Source organism: Columba livia, chromosome 13 (genome assembly GCF_036013475.1).
Source record: "Columba livia isolate bColLiv1 breed racing homer chromosome 13, bColLiv1.pat.W.v2, whole genome shotgun sequence".
NCBI lineage: Eukaryota > Metazoa > Chordata > Aves > Columbiformes > Columbidae > Columba > Columba livia.
Window position 1 is genome coordinate 12,272,453 of NC_088614.1, and position 19,073 is coordinate 12,291,525.

Genomic DNA, 19,073 nt, shown 5'->3' on the forward strand with positions numbered 1-19,073 from the left:
TGCACACATCCACACTACAAGCTGGCTCTGAGATCTTCACCCGGCACCCTCCCACACAGATCTGCCCGCAGCAGCCATCCCCAGCAAGAGGTGGTGACATGGACAATCTGCTGGGACATGGGACACAAGGTGCCTACATGTGCCGGGGTGCCACGGGGATGGGCTCTATGAACAACCAAGACACACAGACTCCAAAACGTGACATGGCTGACAGGCTCTAAGACGGAGACATTCGTGAGCAAAGCGGCAGGAGCAGGGACAGGGTGACGAGGACGGCTCACGTGTCCCAACCTGTGCAGCAGCTGCCACGATCTGGAGGCCTAGAAACCCACTCAGATGGTTCTCTCTGTGCCATCTAGCAAATAACAAATAATAACCAGGCTCAGTGCTCTGTGGCCACAGGATGCTTGGCCCTTGCTGCCCGCTGCCAGCTTGCTCTTGCCCAGCAGATCTTGGGGCACGATGAGCTAGAGTGCACAGTGTAGGCAGGGACCAGCCCAGGACCCCCACTCCCACAGGAGATAGCGCTCAGGATGCCGTGGGTGGGGAAGGAGCAGAGGGAAGCAGTGAGACACTCACCGCACAGCATCAGGCTCTGCTTGGCTGCCTCGCGCACAGGCTCCTTGTCTGTTTGGCACAGGTAAACCAGCTGCTCGATGCTTTCCTTGGCCTGCAGGAGAAGGGACAAGGGGGTGAGTGTGGCTGGCAGGGCTGCAGCAGGGACACGGCCCAGAGGGGAAGGCAGCACAGGGCACTGCAGCCCTATGGTGCAGGAAAGTCCCTCATCCTGTCCCCTTCCAATCTCCTTTCCTGCCCTGTCCCTGCTGGGTTCTCTGGCACATTTGGGGCCCCCTCCTCCTCTCTCCTGGGAGAAGGCTGTGCAGGTGTGTCCGGACTTGCTGACTACATGTGATTCCTCTTCCTCTAGAAGATGCAGCCCTGCCACCTCCTCCCCACGTCCCTCTCACCTTCAGGCAGCCCAGCGCCGCACACCCTGCCACGCGCGTCTGCACCTCCTCATCCTCCAGCTGCTCCAGGTAGCACACGAGAGCCTGGGGGGGACACGGGAGGGGTCAGCAGCCCCAGGGACTGCAGCACCAGCCTACCTTGTCCTTGGCTTGCCCAGCACGTACCCGTTGGCGGAAGCGGGGGTTTTCTGCCAGGCTGCGGAGCTGGGCTGACACAGCGCTCACCACCTTACTGTTGCCTTCCACAAGGAGCAGGCTCAGCGCCTTCAGTCCCTCCTTCTTCAGGCGGCCCTCGGGCACGCGCTTCAGGGCACGCAACACCACATCCTGGTCGTCTGAGTTGAGGTTCTGCGCCAGCAGCGCTGCGGGGAACCACCGGCTGAGCCGAGGTGCAGGGAGCCCAGTGGCACTGCCCGCACACCCCTGCCACCACAGGGAACCCATCCCTGGGCACACCACACCAAGCAGGGGTGTCCCCACACAGGGTGCCAATGCACGGAGCTGCTGGGGCACCCACACCAAGATGCTGGGGACCTACAGCAAGGAGACAGGGTGCTCAGGAAGGCAGCGTGGGAGTGGGCTGTGCACTGGATCACACCTACTGGCCCACCCCAGGGGTGGCTCACCCCATGGCAGGTTGTGGTGGTACTGGTGGCACCCTAAGGTGACGCTCTGGCACCCCATGCCAGGGTCTCGTGAAGGCACCCACCTTCCTCTGCCAGCTCCATCATGTAGGTGTCGAGGACCAGGGCGCCAAGTGACTCAAAGTGGCTCCAGTACTGGAAGATGGTGACCTGCTCGCCCTGGGTGCTGCCAGGCCGCCGGGGCAGCCGCCGATTCAGCACGTCCTCCACCAGTTTCACACACACTGTGGGACAGGGCTGGAGTCAGGGTGCACAGCAGCTATGGCCACCCCTCTGTGGGGCTCCTGGCACCCACACATCCCCACTCATGGTCACTGAGTGGGGCTGGCAACTCTCCCCAAACACCCCTGCACACTTGCTCACCAGTATCAGCCAGGCCAGGGTGCCGCTCGCTGATGTGCGCTGCGTACTGGGTGCTGAGCACCTGCAGGAACCGCTCCACGGGGCAGGTGTAGACATTGGGTGCCTCCACGCAGTGGTCCCAAAGGGGCAGCACACCCTCCTTCCGTGTCGAGAACTGCACCACTGTGGGGACAGACACTGTTAAGCCTCCCACCAGCCACAGCAGTGGGCAGGTGATGCCTGCCCTCTGTCTGGCACGGCCATTCCCTGCCCAGCCACGGAAACAAGTGGGGACCAGGCCCCGCACATCCCCTGGGGTGCCATGGACAGTCCTCTCGGCTGCATGTCCTTACCATCAGCAGCAGAGCTGGCTGCTCCCGCTCGCTCTTCCGTCAGCTGGCACACGATCTCCAGCACCTGAGCTTCCCGCAGCAGCCTGTCCAGGGCGTACATCTCCCGGCACCGCAGGGGACCGAAGGTGCCAAGCTTCTGCAAGGCACAGTCACACCAGGGACCTCAGGGACAGAGCTCAGCAACCACGCCACAGCCTCCATGCTGCAGCAAGACACCCCTTGAGGCGCCACCCACAGCCTAGTCCAAGGCTTCCCTCCCCAGGACATCTCCTGCCACCACACTCAGCCCGCACTCACCAGCAGCAAGCGGTTGCAGTTGTTGAGGTGAAGCACCAGGGCCTTATCCAGGAACTCGTTGCCGGTGCTCAGGGGGTCGGTACTGGCCTCAGAGCCGCTGCACAGGCCCATGTCATCTGCCCCTGTCTCTCCAGCGCTAGGGACCCTGCTGCCGCGCCGGGGTCTGCCAGCCCTCCTGCAAGTGAGGAAGAGATGAAGACAGCAGGTCAGTGTGGGAAACCTGGACCTGACCCTTCCCCACCCACAGGGTCCGAGTTTCTGTAGGACCTACAGTATGACAGCATCAAGGCTGGGCAAAGGAGCAGGTCCTGCGGGCACAGGGCATGGGAGCTGCCTCCCAGCCCAGCCCCCATGGAGAGATGCAGGGTGGCATTGTGCCACCAGAAGGGCCAGATCCTGCTGCTTCTCGAGCTGGACCTGCCCTGAGCTGTGATGGGCTGATCTAGGTGTGCACAGGCACTCAGGGAGAGCTGGGCATCCCCCATCCCAACTGTCTCAGGGCCACATCCTGCCCCTTGCCCCATCCTGCCAGCCCCACTGTGCACCTCTCGTCTTGGAGAGGCTCCTCCTCGGAGCCCTCTGAGTCCTCCATGTCAGAGGTGTTGAGGAAGCTGAAGCTCTCCAGCGCATGCTCCACCGTCAGGCTGATGCTGGAGGCCCTGCTGAGGAAGACGCCTTGCTTCTGCTGTGGAGGAAGGCATGGCAGGGTCAGATCCTGGCTCGCCAGCCAAGACAGCCCCACCACCCATGTCCTCGGGCACTGCCAGCAAGGATAGCCCTGTCCCCATCATCCCAGGAACTGCCATCAGGGATGGCCCTTTCCCCATTGTCCCCAGGCACTGCCATCAGGGATGTTCCTTTCCCCATTGTCCTCAGGCACCACTATCAGTGATGGTCCTGTCCCCATTGTCCCCAGGCACTGGTGAGAGCCCCTCACCAGCAGCATCTCCTCCAGGCGTTTGAGCTCCCGTTCCAGGGGCTGCAGCTCTGGGAACTGCCCCCGATAGTCTTCTAGGGCTGAGCCCAGGAGGCCAATGGCCTCCTCCAGACCCGAATCCACCACCTTCCCCCGCGGCACTTCGGGGATGCCGGCAGGCAGTGGCGGGGCCAGGACAGGCCTCTCCTCCTCGGGAGCTTGTGCCAGCACTGTGGGGACCCCGGTACCACAGCCACCCTGCGCTGGCTGCTGGTTCTGCACCGGCTCAGCCCTGCTGGCTTCCGTCTCATAGGTGGTGGCCCACGCCACAGCGGCACGGGGCTTGGCCTCAGCCCCTCTGTCCTGTCCTGCTCCAACAGCTGCCACTGAGGCACCAGGCAGGGAGTCCGTGTCCTGCTCTTGCATCCCTGTGTCCACTGGGCTGGGCTCCCAAGGGCTTTCCGCAGCCTTGGTCTCCATTGTGGCATCCACACTGGCCTCGCTGATGTGGCTCAGAGTCCGGGAGTAGGGCACATGCCCGTTGGCCACTGTCTCCTTATGGCTGCCTGGCTCCTCCGGCTGGCTCCCAGTTGGGGGAACACTGGTGCCACCAGCCCCAGGCCCAGCCCCAGCCTCCTCCGGCTGCTGGGAGAAGGAGATCTCGATGGCGGGGGCGGACGCCTGCACCTCAGGCTGCACGATGGGCTTGTGTGTGGCATGGCGGGCACTGCCAGACAGCTGGGGGCTGGAGGAGTCATCCGAGGACTCCGAGGAAATGGACCAGGCTGTGCCGTTCTCCAGCTCCTCCTGGCGCCGCAGCATGTTCTGGAGAGGGAGGAAAAGAAGATGAACCTAATGAAATTCAGCAAAGGCAAGTGTAGGATCCTGCACCTAGAGAGGAACAACCCCATGCACCAGTAGAGGTTAGGGGTTGACCTGCTGGAAAGCAGCATTGCAAAGGAAGACCTGAGAGTCCTGGTGGACAACAGATTGACCATGAGCCAGCAATGTGCCCTTGTGGCTAAGAAGGCCACAGCCCCAGCACCAGCTCATGGGGAGCAGCACCGGCCATTACACCAAAGTCACAGCATTAGTTCACCACTACTGAACCAGTGCCACGCCAGCACTGTCGCGCCAGCACCATCACTCCAGCACCACACCAATGCCACAGCACAGCACACCAATACCACCAGTGCGGGGACACAGACAAGCCTTCTACTCACTAGTGCCTGGCTCTCGCACGAGGGCATGCGGATGAAGTGGGACCAGCCCACGCAGCCCAAGCTGCCTCAGCTGGGGACTGTCTCCTCAGGGTCAGCCAGACCCCGGCCTGGCAGGATCAGGCCTCTGGGCATCAGCGAGGGCTAGTGAGTAGGAGACAAGGAGCGGCTACGGCTACTGCAGGATTGCCACAGCACTGGGCTAAGCTACTGGCCGGCTCCAGCCCTCCCACTTACGCGGCCCTGCTGCGGCCATCTCCCGAGCTCGGCCGAGGAGACGTCGCTGCAGGAGCAGCTCTGAGAAAGCTTCTCGAAGAGTGTCTCCCGAAAGATGTCCAGTAAGGACCAACCGTGCTTGTCAGCCGCCCGCCCCGGGCTCTTGGGCAGAAAGAAGAGGAGCTGTGAGTGCAGGAGGAGCAGGCACCGGTACCAGGAAGCCGTGGCCAGATGGCTGGAGAGGAGCTGCCCACCCCATACCCAAGATGTGCTGCCCTCTGGGATGTGGCCTGGGCATGTCCCTGCATAGACGCCTCCATGGGCCACCTCACCCAAGCAGCCCTGTCCAGCACCACACTTACATAGAAAGCCTGTTCCCGCAGGGACGGCGTGTCTGGAGGGCTCTGGTTGTAGGTGGAGAACCTCTTGTTCACTGTGGAGGCCTTGTTGACGCTGCTCGCTGCTGAGGGCTGGTCGTCCTTGTCGAAGGGGCTGGAGAGGAGACCAGGGAGGTGAGGGGTGTGTGCTCAACCCTGCTCTGCAGTGAGCAGGACACCAGGACCCCGTCCAGTCCAGCTCTAGGTTCCCATAATGCAGCCCAGTTTGGGGATGGGAGAGAGCTCAGGGCAGGCCACCTCTTGCCACACTGTGTCAGGTGTCCCCAGCCCTGCCATGCGTTACCAGCAACACCTGCTGAGATACTCACTTCCAGGTCACCTCCAGGCTGAGTTTGAGGGTGCCCAAGTCATTGATATCCACAGCCACTACCTGGGGCAGAGCCGCAAAGAGGTCCTTGGTCTCGCAGGACACATTGCCCACCACAACATGGTTGGCCAGGCTCTTTAGCTCCGTCACCTGGAGAAGGAGAGAAAGGAGAGGATGAGATGAATCTGTGGGCTTCATCTGCTGTGTGCATCCCTGCAGTGTACCAGGATGCCACTACCACCAGACAGCCTCTTCCCACCCCAGAGAGGGCCAGGTTTAAGTGAGGGCCTGGAGGAAAGCCTGGCTGAGATGCAGGGTGGCAGCTGGCCCACACCATCCCTGCCCCCTTCTGCACAGTACCTTTATAGAGAGGAACTCAGTGACGAGGGGCAAGAAAACCATTTCCTCGCTGTCCCACACCTGCTTGCTGTTCACCTCGATGCGTCCCCGCAGCTTCCACCGCTGCCGCCCATACTTCATGAAGATCTGAGGATGCAGAGATGTGGGGATGGGGGAACAGACAGCACTGGGGTGGTGGGTGCTCCCTGCACATCCCAGGGCATGGGCCCCTCCTGCTCACCACTGCTACCCGCACCAATGCCCACCTGCCCTCCGTCAGCACCCCAGGGACCAGAGGGCAGGAGAAGAGCAGATCCCAACCCATACGGTCCCACCAACCTCATACTGGTCACCAGCACAGAGCCGGGCAAAGCCTGCCAGTCCTGCAAGAGAAGGCAGAGGGGCGTCAGAAGATGGCAGGCAGGCAGGCAGCAGGCCAGAGATGGAGCAGGACACATTACCTTTCATCCGGACGTGGAACTCGCCCAATTGGCTCTCCAGCTCATTCTCCAACAGGCACATGTTCTGGGGACAGACGGACAGATGGCACCCATCAGCAGCCACCCATGGGACCCAGTGCCCTGCCTGCCCACCCCAGCCAGCTGCCTCACCTCCGTGTATTCCTTGTAGCCCTTGCTGGCCTCAGCCAGGCTCTCGCGTGCCTCCCGGCTGCCTGGCGAGCCCGTGCTGTAAGCCTTGACCATGTTGTGGGCTCCATCGCGGAGCCGTCGCTGGATGCAATAAGCCTCGTAGAGCTCATCTATCTGCAAGGACAGGCCCCAGCGGTGAGGGGCAGGGCAGAGGACAGCAGGACCGCCCCAGGGCTGCACCCAGGGAGCCCCAAGGTGAACCCATGTGACAGTTCCACATCTCCTGATGAAATCCTTCAATAGGGCAATTGATGGCTCTTTAGCACCTTTTGTGCCCCATTGTGCCTGTCCCCACCTTGGTGCCAAGGTGTGGACAGTGCCCCCACCCCAGGGCACGGTGACTCCAGCCATATTCAACTCCATCAACTAGGGAGGCAGGAGGGGTGGGACCCTCAGTCAATAGGGTCCTCAGTCAAAGAGGTGTCTAGGCCAAGAGAAGCCGAGTAGCTTCTGGACCAGCTGGTAATGACCAGAGTCAGATCCGACCAGACCATGAAACATGGCCCCTGCTGAAGCCCTCCCTTGGAATGGTCATCTCAGAGCAACAGGTCTGAGGCCAGAGGCCTCCCCTGAGATCAGAGATGTCATCTAAGGAGACTTCCTGGGGTTGAGAGCCCTCACCTTCCCCTTGGTGAGTCATTTTCTTCTGGATATATCCTTGAGTGAGCCCCTGCCCACCACAGGCAAGCAATTATTTCCTTGTGGGGTACCCTTGAGTGAAAGAGGCCTCTTGTTTTTGTGAGTGCATGCATGCAGGGCATCCCCGTTATTCTTATGTGGTTGTACAGTAATTATATCCTTGACTGGTATCAGAACCCCTGTTTTAAACGTTGCCAGAGTGCTGAATAATTTTGGATAAACCCCGTTTCTACTTGGTTTTCTTTGCTAAATGGTTCTGGCTAGAATAAAATCTGTTTGGAGCATGTTGCCTGCCGAAATTGACTTTTGGGGTGCTTCCATGACAGCCCACTCCCCAGCTCTCACCTTGCTAGCATGAAACTCCAGGCGACGCAGGAAGCGCTCGATTGACTTCACTTGCTGGAAAAGCAGAGGAGATGGAGTGAGTGGCAGCCTAACCCCTCTGGAGCAGAGCCGCAGGTTGGGATGTGCCCTGCTGCGTGCCTGTGCTGTGGCTGGGACACATCCCGGTCACCAGCACCCTGGGAGGAGTACGGTGGGAGCGGAGCAGAGGCTGTGCTTGCACCCATGTGCTGCAGCATCATCCAGCCTCCCCTGCTCCAGAGGGTCCCCCAGGAGACAGGCCAGGCTCTGGGATGCTTTTCACTCAGCCTCAGAGCTAGCCCAGGCCACCCCAGCCACAGAGTTCATTTGAAAGAAGCAGGCTTCAAACCCCTGCCTGTCTCTGCTTCAGCCCCTGCCCTGCCAGTCCGTGCAGGCAGCACGTGTCCAGCCCCACAGCTGCCATAGCCCTGCCCTCTGCTCCTGGCAGGGCCAGAGATGGTGCCAGGAACCTCAAAACCCTGTGCACCCTGCCCACAGAGCACTGATTCCACCCCGCAGGCGCTCTGCTGTGCTGTGGACAGAACAAGCAGAGAGGGGGCCAGCAGCAGCACATCCCAGGCACGAGGATGGCAGAGGCAAAGGGCACAGGGCACTGCTCCCGCTTACCTTATCCAGATCGTAGAGGAAGCCCTGGAGGAGAGAGGAGAGGGATAAGATGCAGCACAAAGCCAGCTCTGCCCATCCAAGGAGACCCAGCACCTCGCACACCCACCACCCATAGCACATCGGCAGGGACAGGCAGCACCCAGCCAGGGCTGGAGAGTGCATGACAGTAGGACAGGAGCCCTGTGCAGCCCAACACCAGAGCTGGGGCTGGCCCCTGGGGCACAGATGGACCATGAACTGCCCCAGCCGTGCCCAGAACCCCCAAAGCACTGGTTCCTGTCAGGTCCCAGCAGCACTCACCAGGCGTGAATTCCTCTTGGACTCCCGGATCTGAGTGCTGAGCTTCTCCAGTTCCAGCTGGTGCACCTCCAGGTAGGCTCTGGGGGCAACCACATCATGGGGGTCAGGCTGGAACAGCATGCCCAGGGCTCCTGCCACACACAGCCCGCAAACCAGCCTGGCATATCTGGCCATGCATCCCCACTCCAGCACCTGGGCAAGGGATCCCACCTGTGCCCTGGTGCAGGCCTCCATGCAGCTCCAGGACCCCAAGGCACTGTGCTCAGGAGACCTGGCATGTCCCCACCTGGTGAGACCACAGAGCTGCCAACCCCAACCCCAACCCCAACCCCAACCATGTTCAGCTGTCCCTGTGTCCCTCAGGAGCTCCCTGCCCCCAAACACCCAGTCACGGGGAGCCCCAGCACTTACGTCAGGCCCTTCTTGAGAGCTTCGTACACCTCGTCCAGGCGGTTGGGCTGAGGCACCTTGGGTGGTGGGGATTTGTGAGACATTGAGAACATCCTACTGACCCTGGAGCCAGTCTTGCGGGAGACAGTGGGGGTGAAGGGCGAGAGGTTCCTGGGGAGAGAAGCAGGTAAACCAGGGGTGGTTGGTGTCAGCACACAGTACCGGGATCCTCCTGGGTGCCCCAACCTGCTGGGCACCCTGTCTCAAGATAAGAAACTCTGGGATGGAGGCCAGGTCTACCCAGACCTACCTGCCTGTTCCAGGACTCCCCAGCACCCTGTGTTGCCAGGGACATGGAGATGTTCCCTGTGGTCTGGGCACTATGGCAGGGTGACACATGCCACCATCGGCTTGCTGCCCTGTCACCATGTGCTCCCAGGAACAGGCAGGGATCCCAGTGGGTGACAGCATGAGAGCATCCTAGGGACAAGCAGCTCTGTCACCCCATCACACAGTGCAGCAACGTGGGGCAGAGACATCCTCACTGGTGCCTACGCCTCTCCAGATGTCACTAACCCTGCAGTACAGAGCTGCCGTCTGCCTGTTGCCTGCACCATCCCCACTGCCACCTCAGGGACTTCCCCCAGCTGACCTGAAGGGATGTCGACCCAGCACCCAAGACCTGAACACCACCCTTCCTGCCTTGTGCAATGGAGTCGCTCCCCAGCCTTGTGAGCAACGCCCCGCTCCAACCGGCTTGTCCCTTCCTCCTCCCAAAGCATCGTCACACCACCAGTGCCCAGGAGACACCCTGGGGTCCTCGGTTCCCAGCCGCGGGCCGGACCTCCCATCCTGTGCCACTCTTTGCAGGCGCAGCCAAAAGACTTCCCTGAATCATTGGTATGGGAAAATGAATGTCTTGGCTTCATCCCAAGCCACAGTGATGGGTAAGTGCTGACTTTCCACCATCATTCCTGTCTTCCAGGGCCCCTGAAGGCATCTCCCATAAGCATATCCCCACCAGCTGCTTGGCCACGGGCATCCAAGAGTCCTCCCTCTTTCCTGTTCCCAGGCAAGCCTCTCTGACACCCCCAGATTGTGACATGTTGGTGGCCTGGAGCGTGTCACTTGGCCCAGATGCTGGACAAGACCTGGGGACAGGAGCTGAGCAGGGCTGGAGGTTGGCTGCCAGGCATGGGGAGGGTCTAGCTGGGCTTGTGCCTACCCTGTGAAGGTGCCCACATACTGGCAAAGCAGCTTGGCACTACTTTTCTCAGCCACTTGGCTGAAAAATGTCTCTTACCCGGCACCAGTGGGTGCACTGGGAGGTAAGGAGCCTGGCTGGGCACTAGGAAAATGGATTAAAAGCATTAAAATGCCATAGTCCTGCAGGCCAAACATGTCCCCAAAAACCACCTGCAAGGGGGTGGCCAGGATTGCGGAATGGTGTGGAGGGGGGTGGCAAGGATGAGCACTGCACGTGGTGGTTCTCACCGATGTGAGGCTCAGCAGAGAGGAGGAGGAAGGGTATGATGGGACAGTGACATTGCCAGCAGCTGGAGAGGGTGAGTAGGGAACGGCTGCTCCTTGCAGCACAGCTGACAGGCAGCTGATAAAACCTTTCAGCCACAGGTTTGAAATGACCTGGAGGAAATCTTGATTTATGCCAGCACTCAAAACCTGAAACCAGCTGCCACAGGATGTCAAGGTGGCTGAGACACCAAGCTTCAAAGCCACCCCAGCTCCTTCACTGCACCCATTAAGCATGATGGTCACTGGGAAGCTCACAGGAGCAGGCTGAAGCACAAGGGTGAGCTACACCTGTCCCCTCTGTGCTAGGCTCCAGGGGCCAGGCATGAGGAAGAAATTGTTTATAAGGGTGGTGAAACACTGGCCCAGGTTGCCCAGAGAGGTGGTGGATGCCCCATCGCTGGAGACATCCCAGGCCAGGCTGGACGGGGCTCTGAGCAACCTGAGCTGGTGAAGATGTCCCTGCTCACAGCAGGGGTTGGGCTGGGTGAGCTTTGAAGGTCCCTTCCAACCCAAATTGTTCTACGATTCTATGATTCTGTGCTCTGGTGGCAGCAGCCATGGGACCCTCACCCTGCCTGGGACATGGCACAGCAGGAGAGTGGGGTGATGGACTCTGTCTCACATACGCCCTCGATGATCCCTGCAGTCCCCGTACAACATGCCCCAGGTACCATAAGGGTCCCTGTGGGAGATGCCAGGCAGCGGGTTGGGAAGGAGCCTTGGCATGTGCAGCACATCCTGCCACCACACCCAAGCCTGTCCCCATCTCTGTCCTCATCCCTCGCAGCAGGCAGCACCAGCACCCATCTCTTACCTGAAGGGCCTGTCTCCTGACGAGTTCACTCCAGCAAAGGACTGGCTCCTATTGATCTTGGTGACAAGGACTCGGCGCTGCGGGCGCACAGACAGTGACATCGTTGAGTGTGACCTGGAGGGTCTCCCTGCAGGGAACGAGAGAGCTGGGTCACCAGCAGCAGGGTGGGGAGACACACGCAAACAGGGCTGCCGCCAGGATGGGAACAGCACCCAGGGACCAAGGTGACCAGGGCACCCATGGATTGAGGCAGACGCAGCACCCAGGGGACAGGACCCTTCCCTCCCTCTCAGCCCAGGCAGTGGGGACACAGCTCCTGTGCTGTCCCCAGCAATGGCGTCAGTGCCCTGCCCTGGGTGAAGCAGGGTTCCGGACACTGTCAGCACCCAGCTGGGACAGACGGATGGATGCACCCCAGCTTGGCTCCCTGGGAGCCACAGGAAAGGGCTGATGCCCAGTGCCTTCCTGGACATGACCAGGGTTATCCCTCCACTGTGCCCCAGCCTGGACACCTTCTCTTGAACCCCATCTTGTCCCAGCACACGTCCCACCATCCCCCGTGCCACCCCGCTGTGGGGGCAGGAAGGGTGCGGGGCTGGAGCCGGCTGCCCAGCCCTTCGCTGTCTCCACGCTCACTTCCGCTCGCTCCAGCAACCAGGAGGGAAATCCACGGACAACAAAGCGTTTTGGAAAGTCCCCAGCTTTGCCAGGAGCCCTGTGTCTGGGAAGGAAAGGCAGAGCCATTCCCTGCCGGAACCTGGAAAGTCCGCGCGGGCAGCATGTGTCCAGCCCCACGGCTGCCACAGCCCTGGACTCTGCTCCTGGCAGGGCCAGAGATGGTACCAGGAACCTCAAAACCACTGCTGGTACCTGCCTGTCCCCAGCACGGCTGGTGCAGTCAATGCCAGCCAGGACAGGGCAGATTTCTGAATCCCGGGACCCAGACCCAGTTGCCAACCCATGTCACAGGGAGTATCACTACAGCCCTGGACAAGTGCTCAGCACAAAGCAAAAGCAGAGGAGTCCGGGGCTCCTCCTGTCCCTGCCAACACACCAAGGAGCCCCAGCCCACGAGACAGCCACAGGAGCTGGGCAGAGGCTGCAGGATGCTCCACATCACCCTGGCCACCACTGCCACCAGCTCAGTCCCCATGTCCCAACCATGCCCCAAAGCCAAGCTGCAGGATGGGGAGTTAGAAGCTGCTGCGGATGAGTCCACACAGTCCCCAGCAGTCACACGCTGTGCCAAGGAAGGCCAGGCAGGGCCTTAGGGACACACAGCTTCCCCAACTGACAGATGTCACATCCCTGGAGACATCCCAGGCCAGGCTGGACAGGGCTCTGAGCAACCTGATCTGCTTGAAGATGTCCCTGCTCATGGCAGGGGCATTGGACTAGATGAGCTTTGAAGGTCCCTTCCAACCCAAACTATTTTATGATTCTATGGGGAGCCACCTCCCCGCATCTTTGGGAGTTCACTCTATGTTTCCTCCTGCCTCCAGCACAGCTGGCAGCGAGCCCCCAGCCCCAGAAGCACCAGGAACGGCACAGGGACACAGGCACTGCCGGAGGTCCTGTCACCATCCCCACTCCAGCCCCCAGCACAACACAGCCCAGTGCCCAGCTCGAACCGCCCCACACGGCACACACCTGCTCGGCCGCTGGCGGGTGTGCACTCCCCAGCGCTGTGCTCCCCGCCACCCTGCAGCCATGCTGCCACCGCCGCTGCCACCGCTGCTGCCTCCCTGGGCGCTCAGGGATGAGCCGGAGCCGTCAGGAGTCAGAGACAGCCCCTGCCAATACTCTCCATTCCAGCAGAGCTGGGACACAGCAGGTCCACCTGGTCTCCCCTTAGTACTCGGGTCCCAGCCCAGAACCACGGAGCTGCTATGCTGGTCTCGCCACCTCTGTGTTATCTCCGTGCCAGTCCCTCCAGTTTCCAGGACAACGCTGTCCCAATTAAGCTCATTAGGAGGAGCTGTAATCCCTGGTAGCCGGGCTGACCTGCAGGGCCTGGGCAGATTACCCTCTACAGGGCTCTTTAATCTACTCCCCACTGAGTGGGTGAGGCCCATGGCACCAGTGCCTGTTGCCCCAGCTGGGTGTTACAGTGGCTCATCTATAGGGAAAGCACTCCTACAATGGGGCTCTCCATGTGTGGGGCAGGTCAGGGCTCCTATGGGGTGAGCATGGCCCTGCCAGCACAGCCTTCTCCAGCTCACGTTGCTGTCTGAGGGCATGCTTCTAAGGAGGGACACACAGACAGGAGCCTGCCCTGGAGAAAAAGGGTGCTGGGGGTGCTGCAGGGGAGAAGGATGCTGGGGATGCTATAGAGGAGGAGGATGCTTGGGATGTTGCAGGGGAGAGAAGGATGCTGGGGGTACCAGGGGGGAGAAGGATGCTGGAGGTGCTGCAGGGGACCAATGCCCCAGCACAACTCCCCAGGAGGGTTAGAGCGATCCCCAGCCACTCACTCAGAGCCCTGAGAAGCTCCAGCAGCCACCTATACCACGCTGGGTCATGCTCCAAGGCACCTGGAGCTCCTTCACTGGCAGAGGGAGCAGTACCCTGAGAGGTAGCTGCTGACAGGACCATGTCCCTGCACCCCAACCCAGGGACCCAGCTGACCCCAAAATCCCCCTGCGGTACCTCATACCACGAGGCCAAATCAGTGGCAGGGTGGGTGCAGACCGAAGTCGGCAGCGAGGGATGGTACAGTCCCAGCACTCACTGCCAACCAGCCTAGCACGTGGCCCCAGGCACTGCCACGTCCTGCCAGCACCACCCTGTTTGCTGTGGCACCCTGCATCCCCTGGGCTGGCACCCTGCAGCCCAGCTCCTGTGTCTGGACCCCAAACCTCCGAGGAGGAGGGGAACATCATGTTCCCGCTCTGTTGGAGCCCCAGGGATGCTCGAGCCCGGCACATGGAGGCAGCCAGCCAGGTACTGCAGGGCAGCGCTGCCTGCACAAGGCAGGGCAGGCAGGGTGTGGGGGTCTCCGCTCCTGGCACGCTTGGCTCACGGGGGAGGAAAAAGCCCCGGCATGGTGCATTCCTGACATTACCGAGATAAGAGGTACCTGGTACCGCAGCAGCATGGCCAGCCCCAGTGGGGAGCAGCGCTCGGGGCACGCTTGGATGGGGCAGCCAGCCACTGCATCTTGCCCAGGGTGGCAAGCCCCGTGCCAGGCTTACCGGCACCAGGCAGAGCACTGGCACACTCGTATCCCTGCCACAGGCTGAACCCCAAGCACATCCCTCCCTCTCCTGTGAAGGAGCCACAGACGTCTTGCCCGGAAGATCCTGCCCTAAAAGTCCATTCCCTGCCAGCCCCCTGCCCTTAATTAGGGCTGCAGTCCTAACGAAGGCACCACCCGACCAAGCTTTTCACCTTGCCGTGCCTGCGCCGCAGACCGCCCGCAGCTCTCCTGGTGTAGGAAACGCAATCCTGGGAGTCTGTCCGTCTGTCCGTGTGTCCCTGGGCAGTGCTGCCTGCAGGCAGCGGCCAAGAGGGCAGAGCAGCCAGGTGTGAGCTGCTGGGTGGGGGGCACAGCGGGGGGTGCTGGAGCCCACCCTGGGGCTCTCACACCCAGCCGCTGGCTCCTCTCTCAACGCTTGGTGCTCTGGAGATGATTGGGATCCCAAGAATGCTGGTTGGAGCAGCAGAGGGGGCAGTCCGACCGGCTGGGTTGGTCCCAGCTGGTTTCTGTTTCCGACACTCAGACACCAGCCTCAGGTCGCTCCAGCGGGTTTATCAACACTGCCATGGTTGGAGACACCCCAAAGTGGTTCCCCCCAAACCCCAGGCCTGCAGACATGGGCACTGAGAGTGTTCTGACCACCATTCCCAGCAATGTCACTCACAGGAGGCCAGCAATGTGCAGGGTGCCCGACCCAGCACCCTCCAGCACCCCTGACCCCAGAGAGCAGCACTCACAACCCTGCAAGGGGCTTCTCCAGGAGGTGCTGGCAGGGCTGTGGCCCCCACACTGATGGCACTGCAGGCACCTCCCCAGGCACAGCGGGTACCAGTGTCCCCCAACAAGGGCATGGCATGGTGGCCACGGGCCAGTCCATCCTGCCTGCAGTGTCAGTGGCAAGCAGGGGGGTCTCACCAGCCCACACCAACGGCACGACCCCCCCACCCCGGCACCCTTGGGTGAGTGTCCCTTGGGTACACAGCAGGGACGACCTCGAGAGCCTGTGAACCCAGCTCCCCCCAGCCCAGCCACTGCATCCTTGTTTGCACAGCTGCGTCCTCGCTGCCAGAACCCAGGGCCATACCCCGGCCCCCCCGCGGCCCCTTCCGGCCTCGGGACAGCCCTTGGCCGGCTCCCAGCGTGGGCTGGAGCAGCTCTTCCCTCCCGCTGCCCCTCATCCCTCCCCAGCACACAGGAGGAGCATGCGGGGTGGATGCCATGCCGCCTTGGTCACAGGGAGCCTGGGAGCTGCCTCTTCCCTGACCTCCACGCTCTGCCTCTCCTCCAGGCACACAGGACCACCTTGCCTGCCCCCATGCAAAGAGGGGGACTGGCATTTTTTGGGAGTCGTATGAGTCAGTGAACGGCATCCCGGCTCCCCATGACTCATTCAGGAGAGAAACTCCTGGCCATGGGGTTGCAGCCCCTGCCAGAGCAGGGGATGGTGTTGGGGGACTAGATGGGTGCCAGGTGCTCTCGGCTCTGCAGTGGTGGGGGCACAACCCCAGTGTCCGCCCTTGTGGCCGCAGGAGGCCGGCTGGCTCCTTGGGCCGAGTGGGAGGGCGGCAGGAAAGGGAAGGAGCTGCGAATGGGAAGAATTGGAGGAAATGCTTATTTACCCCGTGGAGCGTCCCCGAGGAAGGGCAGGGCAGGGCAGGGTACAGGCAGATACTCCTGGCTGGCTCCCCAGTGGGGGCTTGCAGACTCCCACCCCACCACCCATCTCCTGGGCTCCCAGTCTGCAGCCAAAGGAGGATGCGAGCCTCAAACAGGGACCCAGGGAGGAATCCACTACTGGGGCCTGGGGGTTCCCCAGCACCTGGCTGAGCTCAAGCCCAACCTGTTTTTTAGGATGGCTCCTGAGAACCAGCCCAGGACCACCATGGTCCAGCGAAGGTGGGATCCCACCACCACAGGTGAAGACCAAACACCCAGCCAGGATCCCCATGGTTTTGGAGGCCTGGGAGTGGTAAATCACCTCCATGCCCCCCTAGATGGAACTGCAGCCCAGCCAGGGTCACCAGATCCTGCTCCTGAGTGGGCTGTGACCCCTCTTGGAGGTGCTGAGCAGAAGACAGGGCTCTGGCATGATCCTGCTGGGGATGGCATAACCTTGTGAAGGTCCCACACACCACCTTAACCCCCCTCCTCATCTCCAGGATGCTCTGCTGGGTCCCAGTAACTTCCCCAACAAATCCTGCCCAAGCAACTTGGTCCCTGTGTGCAAGAGCAGCCCCAGGCTTCCCTGGGAGGGGAAGTTCTGCCCAGGTCCCCTAGGGTCACAGTGCCAGGGATGTTCAACATGAAGTCAGGCTCTGTTTGTCTTCATTAGCATGGCCGCAGACAAGACAAGGGGGCACGAGGGGGAGAAAATCAATTTGCCAAGGAAAGACACGGGATCAGGATTGTATCGCCTGGGAGCAGTGGGCAGCCACGGACCTCTCCTGCCTTGAGACACTGAGCCTGGGTCTCAGCGTGGCCAATAGCAAGGCTGGGCATCTGGTGGGTCCCATCCTGCCAAAGACACACCACCCTGACACCCCGTCACTGCACGTCACAGTCACAAATGTGTCCCTTGCGGGTGGCAGGTACCCACGTCTCTGGTGCCCCCGGATCCCCTCCCAGGGAAGCCACTTGCCCAGCAAAGCCTGTCATGAGCCCGGCCACGTCACCCAGGAGCCTCAAACAACTGGGGGTCCCCAAATTTACAGCGTTTGCCAGGGAGCCCCAGTGCTGCCGCTGCTCAGTACCTTTCGGTTTGCTGTTCATGGTGGGCTGCAGCAGCATGTCCCCCTTGCGTTGGGGTCAGAGTCCCGGGCAGCACGGGCAGCTGTGGCTCTCTCATGCCGTCCGTTCACCCGGCCGTCCATCCGCCCGTGTGCGGGGCCGGAGGGCTCCCCCCAGGCAGCAGTCTCCTCCCACGCTTCCCCTGCCCAAGGGCTGACATCACTGCCCAGCGCCGTGACTCAAGGGCTGGGGACAGGAGGACGGGAGGACAGAAGGATGCCCGTCCCCCTTGGAAGGAGGAGACCCCACCAGCAACGCCTGCCCCAGCAGCAAGGACAGCACGGTTCGGTTCCCATCCTTCCCTCCCTACTGCCCCCCTGGGCAAGCTGAGCCACAGGGGCAGGGGAGGGAAACACACTGCAGGTCACTGTGGTGCAAACCTCCCCCCCAGCCCCTCTCTGGGCACCACAGTGTCCCCACCAGCCTTGCGAGCCATGCCAGCCTCATGGAGCCAACCCTCTGAGACTGCTCCCCTCAGTGCCCCCATCCCCCTGACACCCAGGGCTGGCCACGAGCCCAGGAGCAAACACCATCCTGCCAAACGCACCACTGACCCCAAGCTGCTGCCGGTCTCTACTCCGGGGAGGGATGCTCTGTGCACAGCCCCTTGCCCCCATCCCTGCCAGCTCCACTGCAGGCAGGCACAAAGCCGTGGGCAGCCAAGACTCACATCACTGCGGGGATCTGTGCCGCCAGCCCCGCTGCTCACTTCTGCACTGCTTTTTTTTTTTTAATAATATATATATATATAAAACCACCATGGCTGTGCTGTGCACTTCCCATGGCTGAAGAAGAGGTGGTGGCACAGGGAGTCCCGTGGCATGCCTGTGAGCACCCTGCAACACCCAGCACCTGTTGGGAAGAGGGTTTCCTTGCTCAGATGTTCCTAACTTGTGTCATCTGGTCCCCACAGGGGTCCAGGTCCCATGGGGCAGGGACATAGACCCACGGACCTCCATGCCAACCCCCATGGCACCTCCCGGCCCCACAACTCCCTGGCAGAAAGCACAGGGATGCCCTTAGCAACCAGAGGATCCTGTGGCACAGACGTGACCTCCCTTCTAGCACTGTAGGTCCCTGTATGGGTCCTGGTCCCGGGGCACCCGGGCCTAGCTCCACACCCCAGCTCCGACAGAGGAGGCTGGAGCAGCCAGCCCATCCAGGCTGGGACCGACTGCCATCACCACGTCACCGAGGCAGGAAAAGACACCTCCCTCCCAGGCTCCTTTCCTGTTTGGTGCTGCTTTTAGAGCGAGGTCAGGGCAGGTTCAAGAGGAAAAGCATTGGGGTAGAGACTTGGGGGGGTGTTCACAAATATGGGGGGCTCCCAGACACAGATAACCCCCTCTCTAGAGGGTGAGCCACTTGTGGGGCTGCTTCCCCAGCCCAGAGCTGGTCCCCTCCTTGCTGGTTCCTTTGCACAATGGGGCAAGCACACCACAGGGGAGAAGCACATGGGGCTCCTTTGTAGGGTTGCACGGCGCCCCCACCATGGGCACACACACATGTGGGTCCAGAGCCAGCCATGGCCAAGCTCAGTGAGCTGGAGCTTGCAGAGGTGTCACCAAAGAGCACTGTGTCCCAGAACACCCCCTCGTCCTTGTGTCCGGGTGGGTACACAGCACCAGCCCCACTGGGAGAGCAGATGGGGAAAGAGCTGGTGAGACTGGGCTGTCCCCAAGCAGCATCTGGCAAAAAAAATACCCCAGCACTGGCAAACAGAGGTGTCTTGTCTCCCACCTGCTTGCAACCTCCATGCCAGTGCCATGGG

The 19,073-nt window shown here is 61.4% G+C and overlaps 1 protein-coding gene across 9 annotated transcripts in view; it reads right to left on the bottom strand.

Annotated features, from left to right (window-relative positions):
• Positions 1–19,073, bottom strand: part of RIPOR1 (RHO family interacting cell polarization regulator 1) — a 34,586-nt gene that overhangs the window by 1,416 nt on the left and 14,097 nt on the right. For 3 of the 9 annotated variants that reach the window (XM_065029090.1, XM_065029092.1, XM_065029085.1), the window contains 21 exons: positions 11,317–11,443; positions 8,991–9,140; positions 8,580–8,658; positions 8,280–8,303; positions 7,635–7,688; positions 6,612–6,764; positions 6,462–6,525; positions 6,340–6,383; positions 6,022–6,147; positions 5,663–5,811; positions 5,319–5,448; positions 4,978–5,118; positions 3,542–4,345; positions 3,150–3,289; positions 2,605–2,779; positions 2,308–2,443; positions 1,976–2,137; positions 1,678–1,836; positions 1,134–1,330; positions 969–1,052; positions 580–670 (listed from right to left, as the gene is read on the bottom strand). In XM_065029090.1, the coding sequence (XP_064885162.1) occupies positions 580–670; positions 969–1,052; positions 1,134–1,330; positions 1,678–1,836; positions 1,976–2,137; positions 2,308–2,443; positions 2,605–2,779; positions 3,150–3,289; positions 3,542–4,345; positions 4,978–5,118; positions 5,319–5,448; positions 5,663–5,811; positions 6,022–6,147; positions 6,340–6,383; positions 6,462–6,525; positions 6,612–6,764; positions 7,635–7,688; positions 8,280–8,303; positions 8,580–8,658; positions 8,991–9,140; positions 11,317–11,417 (3,163 nt within the window). In that variant the 5' untranslated portion in view covers positions 11,418–11,443. Of the gene's footprint in view, positions 1–291; positions 356–579; positions 671–968; positions 1,053–1,133; positions 1,331–1,677; positions 1,837–1,975; positions 2,138–2,307; positions 2,444–2,604; positions 2,780–3,149; positions 3,290–3,541; positions 4,346–4,977; positions 5,119–5,318; positions 5,449–5,662; positions 5,812–6,021; positions 6,148–6,339; positions 6,384–6,461; positions 6,526–6,611; positions 6,765–7,634; positions 7,689–8,279; positions 8,304–8,579; positions 8,659–8,990; positions 9,141–11,316; positions 11,444–14,706; positions 15,515–17,265; positions 17,608–19,073 lie in introns of those variants that run through there. The other 6 variants (XM_065029087.1, XM_065029089.1, XM_065029091.1 and 3 more) reach the window with 6 other exon arrangements.